This window comes from Molothrus aeneus, chromosome 5 (genome assembly GCF_037042795.1).
Source record: "Molothrus aeneus isolate 106 chromosome 5, BPBGC_Maene_1.0, whole genome shotgun sequence".
Taxonomy (NCBI): domain Eukaryota; kingdom Metazoa; phylum Chordata; class Aves; order Passeriformes; family Icteridae; genus Molothrus; species Molothrus aeneus.
In genome coordinates, this window is record NC_089650.1 from 58154896 (window position 1) to 58170054 (window position 15159).

General features: G+C 38.7%; 1 protein-coding gene across 1 annotated transcript in view; it reads left to right on the forward strand.

Moving 5' to 3' along the window:
• RSBN1L (round spermatid basic protein 1 like) overlaps positions 1 to 15159 on the forward strand; it is a 47677-nt gene that overhangs the window by 25526 nt on the left and 6992 nt on the right. Inside the window, exons 4-6 of the mRNA XM_066550891.1 lie at positions 9593 to 9730; positions 9931 to 10073; positions 11646 to 11813. Coding sequence (XP_066406988.1) covers positions 9593 to 9730; positions 9931 to 10073; positions 11646 to 11813 — 449 coding nt within the window. The remainder of the gene's footprint in view (positions 1 to 9592; positions 9731 to 9930; positions 10074 to 11645; positions 11814 to 15159) is intronic.

Consider the following 15159-nt stretch of genomic DNA (forward strand, 5'->3'; position numbering starts at 1 on the left):
CCTAAGTTCTTTGTGAATCTTTTAAAGGAATTCTAATATCTTGTTGCAGTATATTTTGATGAAACTTTAAATATATTTGGTTTTCTGTTCCTACATTTCCCCTGCTTTGTGCTGTGGTGTTCCTTGTCCTGGGCAGCTGTTGTACAGCCTTAGTTGAGGAAGGATTTGTTTTCTGAGGTCTAAGTAGGAAGTTGATTTTATCAAATCTGCTTTGAGTGTGTGTCTTGGACGTCATCAGCTTTAAGAAACTTGAGTATTCCTTTGGTAATTTTAACTAAAACATTGAAATGAAGCTCACTTTGGTACAAGAGGTTCTTTGGTGGTTTCTCAGATTACATGTAGCACATGCAATCAATCTAACAAATGTAAGTATTTAAAAAGATCAAGAAAAGTGTTATAAAAAGGAGAATGAAGGTTGAGCCAAGCCTGAAATGGAAAGTGTTATAGAGTCTTTTATCAATTTTTGTTTTTCAAGTTGATCCTTTTGTTACTACTCAATTTTCCACCTCCTGTTTTGTGACAGATATGGGTTTGTGATTTTTTGGTTTTAAGTAATGCATATTTCTAAGTCATCAAATTCTGTGACAAGAGTCTGCACAGTAAATTCTGTTGCTGAGGTCAAATTGGGGTCCTCCTAAGTTTACCTGGAAAGTCTGCATCACTCAAGTAATTTACTTAGTTTTCACAATTGCAGAGTTGAAAACTAACTCCTTTCAGCTTGCTTCCCAATACACCTATGTCAGATAGGAGTAATGTAATTTTACTTGTTAGAAGATAAGGGACACAGATTTGTGAGAATATTTGCAGCAGAGAGGAATTTGGAACTGGCTCTTTCTAATGAGAGTTAGCTTTTAAATTTTGCAGGGAGAGGAAATGGGGAGTTTTTCATCGTCCAGCTTGGGCCTATGCCTGAGTACTCCTTAAAATTTTTTTGCATTAGTGTAACAGCTCTTTCTGAACTCACTGACTCACTGCAAGGCTTAGTCAGACAGTTCTGTAACTGGGCAAAATGAAATTAGTCTGGATATCCTTGTAGCCACGAAGTCAGTCCTTCAGGTGGTGAAAAATTGTCTTGTAGCTCCATCTTGCCTGGGTTCTGTATTTGTGTAGATGGCAACAGCTGCATCAGTTACCCGATAGCCATGGATCTCATCAGGTTCTTAGGAGGATTTTCAAGAACGTAAATAATCAGCTTTTGCCACCTACTTGCAGCTTACATCACTTCACTTAAGCTATTTAGTGCTGTTGAGACAAATGTTAATATTTTGAACTTTTAATTTTTTTCCTTGTGCTGGGCAAGTATAAGTTTTTATTGCTATGCTGAAACCCCAAAGCTCACAGCTGATGTTTAACAATGCTGAGCGCATTGATTTTACTGTCTTGCATCGGAGGCAACTTCTTAGTACAGATGAAGTAAAATGCTGCACAGTACCAGACAATTCCTCTGCTGCCAAACAAGATGGATTGTTTTAAAGCTGTATTTGACAAGTCCTTGTCTGATGTGTTTGTGGGAGATCTCAAGGTGATTCCACTCTTTACAAAGAAATCCTTTGTAAAGTCATTTTTTCCTTGTTTGACCTCTAGTCCTTTTATTCTGATCTTTAGTGGAGAAGGCAAACAATTTATCCTTTTCATTCAGCTTTCTCTATATTTGAAGATTGCTTAATAGCTTCTTTTCCCCCCTCTTCCTAGATCAAGTAATTTTAGTTATTTTAGTCTGTGATTGCATGTTTTATACCCTTATTACTCTTAGTGATCTCTCCTTATGTTCAATTCAGTCATCCATATTTTTTTCTTAATATATGATACTAAAAATCAACAGTGTCTGCCTGGTGTATTGATGACTACGAGAAGATTGCTGCAAGTGTCTTGCAAATTATTGCTCTTGTGTCTATTTTTTCCTTTTTAAGAGCAGTTTGTGATCTGCTGTAGCAGCAGCTTCTAATTGAGTCGCTCCCCATTTCAGGTTCACACAGTTCATTAAATACGTGTGTGAGTGTAGTTCTTGCTTTTGTTTAAACTGAATTACATCCTTTGCACTCAGACCCCCTCTCCAGTTTCAAGCTTTGTTAATTTTGATCCTTTCCTGTGACTAGCAGTGTTGCAATGCCTGTGGGTTTTGTGAGGATACACTGCCTTCAAAGGAAGGATCCTTGCTGCCTGCCTCAAAATGAGATAGGTTATGTGAGCACTGACTAAACTGCCCACAGTTTGCTCTTATTAGACCATGTTTCTATAGCAGTTTGTAGAATATAGTGGAAATGTCAAATGTTAAGATGTCTACTGCTCCTCTGAACAAGCCTATCCAGTCACAGTAACAAAGGTTAGTTTGACTTGATTGTTTTCAATTTTTTTTACATGACCGTGTTTATTAATTCTTACTATCTTATTTTCTAGGTAGATGATATTTGTGTCAATTATCCAGCTAAGTGGTTTTTTTCTGTGAATTGGAATTAGGCTAAATAGTCTCTAGCTCCTCTGTCTTCTGTTGACACCTATTTCTTTAAGATGGTGTGCTACTGTCTTCCAGATGTGAAGAACTTGTTTTGTTGTTTTGAATTAGAATCATGGAGTGGTTTGCTTTGGGAGGGACCCCAGGGACCATCTAGTTCCAATCAGCTGCCATGAGCAGGGACAGGACACCTTCCACTAGACCAGGTTGCTCAGAGCTCCATCCAGCCTGGCCTTGAACACTTCTAAGGATGGGCCATCCATCAGCACCCTCACAGCAGAGAAATTCTTTGTAACAGCTAAACTTGCCCTCTTCCAGTTTGAAGCCATTCCACCTGCTCTGTCAGTACATGCCCTTGTACACTGTCCCTCCCCAGTTCTCTTGCAGTCCCCTTTAGGCACTTGAAGGTTGCTCTAAGATCTCCCTGGAGCCTCTTCCCCAGGCTGAACAACTCCAATCTGCCTGTCTTCATAGGAGAGGTGCTTCAGCCCTCTCATCATCTTCATGGCCTTCCTCTGGACTTGCTCCAACAGGTTGATGCTCTTCCTGTGCTGGGACCCCAGGCTGGCTGCAGCAGCACAGGTGGGGTCTCAGCAGAGCAGAGGGACAGGATGCCCTCCCTTGCCCTGCTGCCCACACTGCTGGGGTGGCAGCCCAAGGTACATTTGGCTTTCTGGGCTGTGAGTGCACATTGCTGGGTCACGTTCAGCCTCTCATCCAGCAGCACCTCCCAGTCTTTCTGCCCAGGGCTGCTCTCAGTTGACTCTCCATGCTGCATTTGTGCTTGGGATTGTCCCAGCCCACATGCAGGGCCTTGCACTTGGCCTTGTTGAACTTCATGAGGTTCACAGGGCCCATCTTCCCAGCTCTGGATGGCATCGCTTCCTTCCTCGTGTCAACTGCACACACAGCTTGCAGTTCTCATTGATTTATTAAAGCTTTGTCTTATCTTACTGCCTTTGTGCTGTAGGTATGAGAGGATGCACATCATTCAGCCTGTTCACTTTAGGAAAGGTCACTCTAGCTGTACAGTGTGCAATTAGACAAATGGCCAGGGCCAATCTAAAGAAGATTTTCTGCCAAAAGAAAATGTCCTCATTCCTTCTTTCCTCCCAGTTGAGTGTTCTAGTGCCAAGATGTGGTGCTTCTTGAACGGGTGAGTTCAGTTTGGTTCATTAATCCAGCAGAACTACTTAAATACTCTTGAGGGATTGGTTTTATTACTGAGTTGGCAAATTATATTGTTTAAATGTGTCAAAGTTAGCTCAAGGATGACTGTGGGTCTACACAATCAGCCCTATTCCATAACAACAGGCAATTGCATCTTCAGAGAAACAATTTTTGTTGATTTTGTTCGCGTTTTGGAGTAAATTCATGTTGCCATGTTAGCTGTGATGGACACTGAGTAGTCAAATATTAATGAATAAGTATTTTAGAGGAAGATCTGTGATTCATGTTTGTGGTGTGGCTTTGTGAGGGGTTGTCCTCACTTTTTCAGGTTCTGCACACAGAGCTTGTCATTCCCCTTCCCTTTTAGCCTCTTCTAATATTATCTTCTCCTTGCTGTTCTCCTTGTTTAGCTCTTTAACATTTCTTTTTCAGAGAGGTTTTTGCTGTTTAGCTCTTTAATAATTTGTGACATCCTGCTTGAAATCATTAGTTCCTTTAGTATTTGAGAGGAATTGCTGAAAATATTTTTAAAAGAAAATCTCAAATAATTGTTTAGTGCTTCATTTCCTTATCATTAAAGATTTCTGCAGTATTTATTTCCATATATTATTCTCCCGAGTTCTAGAGAGAATTCTTTTATACTGGAACTATGTCTTTTCAGTTGTGTTTCAGTAGCTTTCAGCAGAACTTTGTTTTCAATAGAATTTGCTTCTTGGTTTTAAGCTGATCAAATCTTGAGATTGTGTTTCCAGAAACTTCCAATTGGAAAAAGAACTGTTTTTTGAATTTAGGTTTTTAATGACAATTGAGTGATGCCAGAACTGTCCAGACATGCCATTCTGATACCAAAACCCTGACCTAAAAAAAAGAGAAAAAAAGGTGAAGGAAGGAGTATGAAGTACATGTGGTTTAATAGTAAAAAGCAGCCAAACAGATAGATTAAGGAGTATTTGTAAAATCAGAGCAATTTTGATGAGTATTTGTTCAGTGTTGGCTCCCATTTGAAACTGGAACTACAAGGAGGCATTTAAGGATTTGAATGAAATTGGCAAGGAACAGAAAACTGTTTGGGCACTTGATTGAAATGTGCCAAGTTAGCAGGAGTGGTAATGGCCTCTTCATGGCTGCAGCGTTTGAGATTAACCTTGACTCTGAAATGAGATTTTTCTGTTCTGAGATACCAGTGTGTGAGTGCATTGCTTGTGCACTTCTCTAGCAAAACTCTCAATGTCCTTGCATATTCTTGGGTGGTGTAATGTTTTTGGGTTTTGTTGTTGGTCTTTGGCTGGACTTCATGGGTTTCTTGAAATTGAGTTCAGTTGGTGGATAATTTTGTTTGATTGTTGTTGGTTATTTTTTCTCTGAAGACTCTTAGCAGAATTTTTTGTTTTAAAGGTGAAAAACTGAAATAAATTTAAATCTTAAAATCCTAGCACGAAAATGAAGAAGTTTCAAATAAGAAAAAAACCCTCCTCTGCCTAAACCCCACGACAGCCCACACCCTACTATATTAAAAAGAGGAATTCAGTTGTTATGTGCCCCAGTTTACATTTTTTAAATTCCTCTCTTGACATGCATGGTTTCTCTGGATTGTTCCCTCCACTTTGTGACTTATTCAAACACAAAATCTTTAACATATAGTGTCTAAAATGTTTCCACTTGTAGGATGATATTGCTGAAACGTATGTTTGGTATTTATATATATATGTATTTTTGCATTTAGTCTCCAGATTCTTGTCAGACACCAAGACATTTCTGTCAAAACATTTGCTATTGCATTAAAAAATCAGTTGAGGCCGTGCGAGTCACAGAAGCAGATAATTCTCAAGTTTCACTAATTGTGGATTCAGTGGTGGTTTTACTGTGGCAATTTTCCATTACTGTGGTGCAAGAGAATGACACAGTCTCCTTTTGTGTGTGCTTTTAGGTGACATACTTCAAATGTAAGCTACATGAGAAGAAAGAAGTTAGGATGTTGTATTTATTATGTTTCTATCTCTTTTACCTGTCCATGGCATTTTACTGCATGTATTTGGTGATTTGTGTGTGTTCATTCCTGACCACATGCTGGAAGAGCAGCATGTCCTTGATTTCTCCTTTTATTATGGATTTAAATTGTTCAAGTTTTGAGCAAGTCTGTAAAATTCTAAAAAGCTACTCACACTGTAAGCTGTGAAATTGCATCTGGGAAGATTGTTTTATAGAAGGTGTGTATATATATATATATATCTATGTGTGTATATATAAAATACTTCATATGTGTAGTACTCTATTAGCAGTCTGTGCATAATTTAATATAGAATTTGATAAGTACTAGTTTTAGTACATCAATATTGTTTTTATGAGTTTAGAAATACATAGAGCAATCTATTTCTCTTCCTGTGAACAAACCAACCAAAGGATACTGACAGTAAAAGGAAGGGAAAATGTTGCTGTTATCTAAGATGCCATAGGTTATATTTATTTGGTTGGAGTCTTTTTTGGGATTAATTTTAGGTTTGTCATCGGTCAAACATCAATAGGAGGTTTTGTTGTTTCCACACTATTATTTAGTAGCAGTCTAAGTTGGGAGTGAGTGAAAATTAGCTCCTCACTAAGAATAACCCTTTTTATTCATGCTTTTCTAAGCCTTTAGCCTAATCTGAGGTAATGCAGTTGAAGCATGACCCTCTTCTCTAAGCCTGGAGTTTAGGATGCTACAACCCAGTTCATGGAAGAGATGAGATTAGAGTTGCTTTTCACTTGCCCACAGCTGCTTCATCTTTCAAACTCTCTTGTTCTTTCTGGCCAGGCATTAGTATTTATGGCCTATGTCTTTATTTATTTTTTATTATTTTATAAAACAGAAATTTTTTTAGGTAATTCCAGGATTAAATTCAGATCAGTCAGCCTAGGCTGGCTCCCTGTTCATCTTCAGAGGACCTAATGCTCTCAGGAAAGAAGGGAAAAGAGAGCAAATCTTCCCCTTTGATCACCAACATGGATTTATTTCCTGCTTATACTGGGTCTGGATGGGTTAATTTTCTTTGTGGACTGTGCTTTGGGTTTGTGACTAAAACTGTTAGTAACACACTGCTGTTTTGGCTATTGCTGAGCATCACAGGCAGAGTGTCAAGGCTTCCAGGACCCCCCTGGTGAGTGGGCTGGGGTGGGCAAGAAGCTGGGAGGGGACATGGTTGGGACAGCTGGTCCCAAGTGACTGTGAGGATATTCTGTGCTGTAGGACATCAAAAAAACCCTGAGAGGACTGATGGGTTGGCTGGAAGGTGCCTGTTGCTTGGGACTGCTGGGCATCAGTCTGCTTGTGGGAGTTGGTGAGTGGTGGAGAGCAGCACTTGGTGATTTTTCTTCTTCAGTTTTGTCTTCACTGAGTAAACTCTGTTTAACTGGACCCCTGCATTTCCTTGCTTTTCCTGTTCTCTCCCGTGTCTCACAGCTGTGGGAGGTGAGTGAGTAGGGGCTGTAAGATCAGTATCTGCTGCCTGGGGTTAAGCCACTACAGAGTTCATAATCACTCAGACATTTCATTCTGTATTTGCAATGATGTGATTCTGAATATGGTGCCAGAATAAACCACTCATCATTTGTACCTTTGACATTATTTAAGCATTCATGTTGGTATTTCTTCACCCAAGCTAGATCTTGAGAAGCAATTGTACTGCCTTGTGATAAGGGGAGGGTGGTTGGTCAGGAAGCTGGGGGTGAAAGGGCTTGGACAAACAATGCTTGAAAAAGTTGTGCTCATTTTTCAGTTTTAACTTTCAGCGGCATGGGGGTTTTTTGGGAACAAATGAAAAATTTCTTAATTGATCCTTCTTAATGCAAGCATTATGCTGCAGCTAAATACTTGCTGACTTTAGGTTTCTTTACCAGCACCTAGTGGTATATAAGCCAAATGGGTGGGTTGATCCAGCTGGAAGCTTCACAGCTTTTCCAAGCTTTAACTTAGTATTTTTAGGAGAATTTTTAGAATTTTCACTTGGAGTAGTTTCACAACCAGTTTATCATATTCTATATGAATCATAAAAAAATTATTTAGGATGAAAAAGACTTATAAGACCTTTTTAAGAGTCCAGGTGTTAATCCAGTCTTGCCAAATCCATCACTAAACCATGTCCCTAAATTCCACATCTACACATCTTTTAGATGCCTCCAGGGATGGTGACTCAACATTTCCCCTGGGGAGCTTGTTCCAGTGCTTGAGAATTTTTTTGGTGAAGAAATGTTTTTGATATCTAATCTAAACCTCTCTTGACACAACTTCAGGCCACTTTCTCTTGTCTTATCACTTGTTACATGGGAGAGAGGTAGCATAAAGAAGCATGGAAAAAGGCAGAAAAATGGATCTCTTTAATCAGGGATGTAGATGGAAACAGCATCCCAGTATCTTGGACTGGAGTAGTGGAATACTAAGCTACTTATGTCAGTGGAAGAAGCATCCTTTTGCATGTTAGGCATTTTAATGAAGTGTCAGATTTGTGGGTGTCTGTAGCTTCAGAAAGTGTTTTAGGCTTCTTCCTTGCTCGTTGCTGGGGTTGTACCAGCTCCTGATGCTTTGTGCCAGTGCAGATGTAGCTGAGGACTGAGCTGATGCAAATTCAGCAGAAATGAATGTTTGTGATATTTTATCACAAAATCACCAGCTGTCTCTGCAAAAAAAAAAAAAAAAAAAAGAAATAAAAAGAAAAAAAAGAAAGAAAACCCTGCAGGAAATGTATGACTAAGGATTTGAGGAATGGGGGAATATTACTGGACTGTTCTTTTCAGTGTGTCTGTGATGGCTTGCTGTAGCATTAGCTAAGACATTTTGTAAAATCCTACTTTTAGAATCTGTTTGCTGGGAGGAAACAGATGACTGGGATGATCAGAACAGTGTTTGGTTCTGCATTTCTTTCTGGAAAGATCTGGTTACATTAGTTGAGTGTCTCAGAAGGGCACAGTCTTGTTCCATGCTTTATTTTCAGGAACTGCTGTTAATTCTTCCCTGCACTGCCATAACTGCTAGGAATGTTAATGGTCTCTTTGGGTGAGGACCATAGCTAAGCAGTGTTTCCTTAACTGTTTTCCTTGCAAATTTTTACTTTTCTTGCTTTGGATGCAGAATGTCCAGAGGTGTCATACAGGAGCCTTACTTGGTGTGTGCAGTAATCCATCTGCTCTTTCCTCCATTCTGAGCTCTTCATATTTTATCTCATAATGCCAGCGTCTTTCAGCCTGTTAAATAGGAAATCAGAAGCCTAAAGTGGACATGATCCTCATCAATCTCATGCCTGAGTATTTTGGTGATCTAACACAACAGATCAGATTGTTGAAAAAAAAACTTAAAACAATATGTGTTTCTGTTCAAATTTTACAGTAGAAGATTTCTCATGAGAGGTGAATGCTACAGCTGTCAAAGTCTGAAGGGAGCACAAGATGTGCTAGCACAGCAAAAATGATCATTGTTTCACTTTTTGTACAAACTCTTTATGGGCCTTGTGTTCACTAATTTGCTCAAGTTAATGTGCTCACAAAGAGGCAGTACTGGAGAGGATGAGTAGCAGCAGAGATGTTTAGAGTTACAAGTAATTTAACTCGGAGTTCTCCCTGTTGCAAGAGAAAAGGTAGAAATTCAGCTAGACTTGAGTAACACGGGTAAGAATCCTTATTGACTAGTTACTGAGCATAACATGCATTGATAACTTCTTAGAGTTACTGGTTTGGAGTGTTATCTTCTTGAAAGGCAAAAAATATTTACCTTCAGGTGTTAAAATAAAATACAAATTGTTGTGGATGTTTAATAAGATCTGTCTTTGAGTTTGTAGTAATTGACTTCATAATAATCTTAAATACACTGGAGACTGAAGGACTAAAATAAGTCTTTCTTTTTAACTCAGAAAGCATAAGCATAGAGTTCACAGGTGCTCATTGAATGTGGATTTTGCACAGTAGAGGACTCGTATAACTTGTGTTGTCATATTCTACTTGTAGGTAAAAAGAACATACTCTCATGGTACGTATAGAGCTGGCCCAATGAGACAGATCAGCCTGGTTGGAGCAGTTGATGAGGAAGTGGGGGATTACTTCCCTGAATTCCTTGATATGTTGGAAGAATCACCCTTCTTAAAAGTAAGAACAGAACTGAATGGGCTGGGAGAAGGGGGACAACGTGCTCTGTAGTGCTGTTATAATAATAAAGTGAGAGTATGTGGTACTTGTTTAGATAGCTGAGTGTTCTAATAAATGCTTTCATCCTGAGAGATAAGGCTGCTTTTAACAAGTTTTTTAAAGTAACTCACTGGAAAATTGTGGCTTGTATTTCCCATTAGTGTACACTGCCATGGGGAACACTTTCTAGTTTAAAATTAGAGAGTCGTAAAGACAGTGATGATGGTCCCATTATGTGGGTACGGCCAGGAGAGCAGATGATCCCTGTGGCTGACATGCCAAAGTCACCTTTCAAAAGGAAGAGGTAAGTTGAATTATTTTACTTTGTGAATGTCTGGTTAGTAGTGTTTTCTTTACAAATTCATTTTATCCCATACCTTTTACTGTTTGATATTATATTTTAATATAAACTGCAGTAAATCTTCATCTCCAAACCCAATTTTGTTGTTTTGTTATATAAGAATCTGCAATTTTTTGTTTTAATTTTTACTGTCTGGCCAAGTAAGGTGCTGATCCTTTTTGGATCTGTAGCAGAAATTTAAAGTAAAAACTTAAAGAAAATGTGTACACACATGCAATTACTGATATATGCCATGAGACTGCAATTGATACCCCTGTTGTCACATATGAGTAGATGGTTGTGACCTCTGGGGACAAAGGCTTTTCTCTCACCTCAAAGGTAACAACTCCAACATTAAATGAAATCTTTAAGCTTTGCTGTGGCATTGGGTGTAAGAACCAGCTGAAGAGTAGGGACAGCCTCTGCAGAACTTGAGTATTGTACGTCATAAGGAATTGTCAAGGGAGTTCTTTCCAAAATGAGAACACAAAAAGGGAGTGTACAAGAAGTGGGAGCAGGGGCAGGTGCCTCAGAAGGAGTTGAGACATTGTTCAACCATGAAGGGATGCAGTTAAAGCCAAAGACCACCTGGAGCTGAATTTGGCAAGGGATGTGAAGGGCAGCAGGGACTTGCACAGCATATGGACAGTAGAAGAAAGTCTAGGAAAATGGAAGGTATTGCTGAATGGGGCAAAGAGCCTGGGGACAAAGGACACAGAAAAGGCTGAGTGCATTTTTTACCCTTGTCTTTTCTAGTAAGATTTACTTTCAGGAAATGCTGTGTCTGCATGCTCTGTCATGGAGACAGTAAGGCTGTCTGGAGCAGGGGCTGCTTGCCTTCAGTGGAGGAAAATGAGATTAAGGAACTTCCTAAACATGCAGATTAGACAGACACAAGCCTGTGGGACCTACTGGGATGGGTCACATCCCACAAGGGCAGTGGGAGCTGGACAATATCATTGCAAGGCCACTGTCTTTGAAAGGTCATGGCAATTGGTAATTCCTGAGGACTGGGGGAAAGCAAATGCCACTCCAATCATTTAGAAGGGTAAGAAGCAAAACCTGGGGAACTGCAGGCCAGTCAGTCTCACCTTCATCTTAGGAAATTGCCATTTCAAGCATGAGCAGCACAGCAGATGGGGGGACAGGGTTATTCCCCTCTGTTCATCACTGGTGAGACACATCTGCAGTATCTGCCCAGTTCTGGGCTCACCAGGCTAAGACAGACACGGCCATACTGGAGTGTCTGGTGGCCTGGGAAAACTGGGATTTACTCTTGAGAAAAGAATACTCAGTGGGATCATATTAATGTGTTTAGGCACTTCACAGAAAGTTGTAAAAAGGACTTATTTCAACAGTGCCCAGTGACATGAACAGAGAAAATGGACACAAACTAAATTATAAAAAAAATCCATTTAAGATAAGGAAAAGAAAAGCGTTTATTTTTTTGCGTAGATGAGCAGCCCTATTAGCTATGATGGGAATTAGATAATTCAGAGAAATGTTTATATCACTGCTACTGTTTTTCCTGTGCAGAACTACCAATGAAATCAAAAACTTGCAGTACCTACCTCGAACCAGTGAACCCCGTGAGATGCTCTTTGAGGACCGCACGCGAGCCCATGCGGATCACATAGGACAAGGCTTTGAGCGACAGACCACAGCTGCTGTGGGAGTGTTGAAGGCTGTGCACTGTGGGGAGTGGTAGGTGTTGATTGGCTTCACCTAGGTGACTGAGAAATGTTTCTCTGAATTGCCATTTGTAATTGGAAGGGAGTGTGGAATAGGTTAATCTAGGATGAAAGATTCAGTGAAGACTTCGTAGGTGCTGGCTGAGCATTAGATGATTGTCTGCTCTCTTTAATTGCATCTGGCTTCGCTGTGTGGTTGAAACCAGAAAGGTTCCTGGCAGTGACAGTTCAATTGCTATAATTGAGTTGCTGTTACTGAGGTCATGTTAGATGTAAAAACACCTCACAATTCATTTTGCTTCAAGTGGTGCATAGAGACTGAGCTGCTACTGCAGCAGAGGTGCACATGGAGAGACCTTCTGGCAGTTCTTTGTGTTACCTGGAGATGAGCAGAATTCTCATGCTTCTGCTTCCCAAGTCATGGTTGTTACAACCTTGATTTACTTATGGAAGCTCACCTAGGAAAAATCCTGTTGGAAGTTGGGTGGTATTTTTTGGTGTCTGTCCTTAGAATTCCTGTGTGAGATTCAGGAAGTGAAATGTGCCTTGTTTGAAGCTTGTTTACATGTTAATGAAATAAAAAGCCCATAACCATATGGGCTTCCTGGTCCAGATTGAAGAGGCATTTTTCAACATCTTCAGACCATGAAGAGTGACCTTAGTCTTGGAGGCTACCTTTGCATATGTAAACACTGTAAATACCTTCTTCTCTTTGTGTCTGTCTAGAAATTAGAAGAGTGAATTCCCTGTGGATAAAAGGATGTGAATTTGTGTAACAGTGAATGAGTTCATTGATATAGAAAGTAGAATAATTGTCATTGGGGAAGAACTGGATTGTTCAGATGATAATGTGTTTGTCTCTTGGGCTCTGAGGTTTTCAGTTTCCTTCCTCTTCAGGCTGATGACAGTGGGAGCCTTCAGCTTCCTGCTTGCTCTGACTGTGCTGTGGTGAGTTAAGACAGAGCAGCAGTAGCAGGGCAAGAGCTGAGAAAACTGTGTAGATGTGAATGTTTTAAATTACACTTTGCACATTTGAGAGAGGGACTTGCAAAGGAAGTAAAGAAACCAAACCCCGCTCCCTGAACTTGGATGTTTATGGAGATTAAGAAGTTGAATTGGTAGTAATTTAAGTGTCTGGGAACTTCCCATTCTCATCCTATAGCTTTATAGCATACTTGAAAGTCCTTCAGTTTGAGGAATTAAAAGAAATATCAGTATTTCATTTCAGTGTAAAGACTGAATGTATCTTTTAATTCAGAATAAAAAAAATTGTGACTGAAGTATGGAGAGGAATAAAATATACAACACAAGCAACACAATAAAAGTTATGTATTTCAGGCTTGATTTGGCCTAAATTATAATTCCTGCTTTCCCTTTCCACTTTTATGTAATTTTGGAAAGCCACTTGTACTTACATGATGAGAACTAATCAGGGCTTATGAAAATGAAGCACCATGGATTAATGTAGCACATTGAAATTATTTCAGGTATTAGTTTCGCCATAATTTGCAATATGTGGGTGGATTTATTTTAAAGGAAACAACATGAATTAAAGTTTTGAAAAATCTAGTTTTTATTTTTCTTCAGTTTTGTTTTGTTTCTTTTTTTTAATCTGTTTGAGTAGTTGAACAAATCTGAAAAGTTGAAGATATTGTGGGGTGATTAAGGCACTATGGCAGTAAAAATGCACATGTTTCAGTGATGAGATAATGTACGTAAAAATAAAGCTTTCTGTGAGGAGAAAATAAAACAATTCCTTGGCTGCCTGAACTAAATCCATAAGAATGGATTGAGTGGGCAAAAAAAAGCTTTATAAGTTGCTGTAGATTTAAAGAAAGTAGGATTTATTTCCTAGTTGATAGGGATGAATGTTAATGTTAGGTGGGATAAATGTTGTCTTTAAGAACAGACAGGAACAGAACTGTTGAAAAGCAAAAAGCAGATTATGGTACTAGAGGACAGACATTAAAACTAAACATTGTATTTTGAAGAAAAAAAAATATTTGTCCTTTCCCAATTGTGACAGGATCTTGATTTGAGGTATTTTGTAAAATTACTCAGTTTTTGAGTATTTGCAATTTACAGAAGAACTCTGACTATTGCTAGCAAACATTTTAAGGACTGAACTATAATCTGATAAATGCAGGTGTGATCATGCTGATTATTTAATGCCATTTTCATTGGTGATACCAAGTGAGCTTTAGAACTTATCAAGTGCCAGTGAAATTTTAATAATGGAAATTTATAAATTTTTTATGTGGGAAATTTGGGTGGGTTTTTACAGGGACAGCAAAAGGCACTTCTTGGCATTGTTGTTGACAAAATGAAACCTGTGCTTCAGCAAGCAGCTTTCAGGTTTGTGTTCTAGAGACTGAAGTTGTGCTTCTCTGTGTGATCATAGGAATTTCGTATATATTGCCAGTCTTTATGCATTAGGCCAGAAATATTAATGGTGAAACATCTAGTTTTGAATCTATTTTGAAAAGTCACAGCAAAAGGAATCCAATCCTTTTGAAGAATGAGTTTAAGGGGAAAAAATACTGCCAAAACCAGTTCTAGCAGTTCTCTAGGAGAGGCTTAAATGGATTTTTCTGAAGTTATCTTATGTTTTGTTTTCATTTAATGTCTTTTTGCACATTAACTGAACTTCTGTCTATAGTTCTGCTTGGGGGGAAGATACATGATACCTAAAATAAAGGTTTTGCAAAATATTATCTCAAATTTGTGTTAAAGATAAAATCTGCAAATGCAGAATTTAAAATTATCTGATAGTATTTTTTTCTCAGTTGTTTGCAAAAGGAATGTTGTGTTCTGTGACAAAATTGCAGTACAGAGCTGGTGATCCATCATCCTCTTGGACAGATACATATGGACTGAGAGTAGGAATGACAGTGCATAAACCAGAATAGACAGTGCTGGGAAACACATCAATTTGGATTGAAGTTCTCTAAGTGTGCAAAATACTCTTTCAATTGATTTTAAGTCTTAACTTCATTTACAAATATTGGGGGCGCCAAATGCAAATTCATATTTTAAAAATAAATACCTCCATTATAAAAGGTAGATGAATGTAGTTAATGTTTTTAACACCACTGGTTAGAAGTGTTTCTGAAGCTTTTTGCTTTCAGTGTTTAAATTGGGAGTATATGGATCAAAATACAGAGACACATTTTAATCTTTAATAAGTAAAATATGTGGTCTGAAAAGTCTCCCTAGCATACTTTCAGTAGTTGATCTGGGATTTTTTTTCTCCTGAAAATAGCCTCAGACTGATTATTTTTTTGCTTTATTGAGGCCATGACCTAAATAAAATAAACATGTCTCCTATGTTTAAAAAGCCTGAATGAACTGTACCTCAC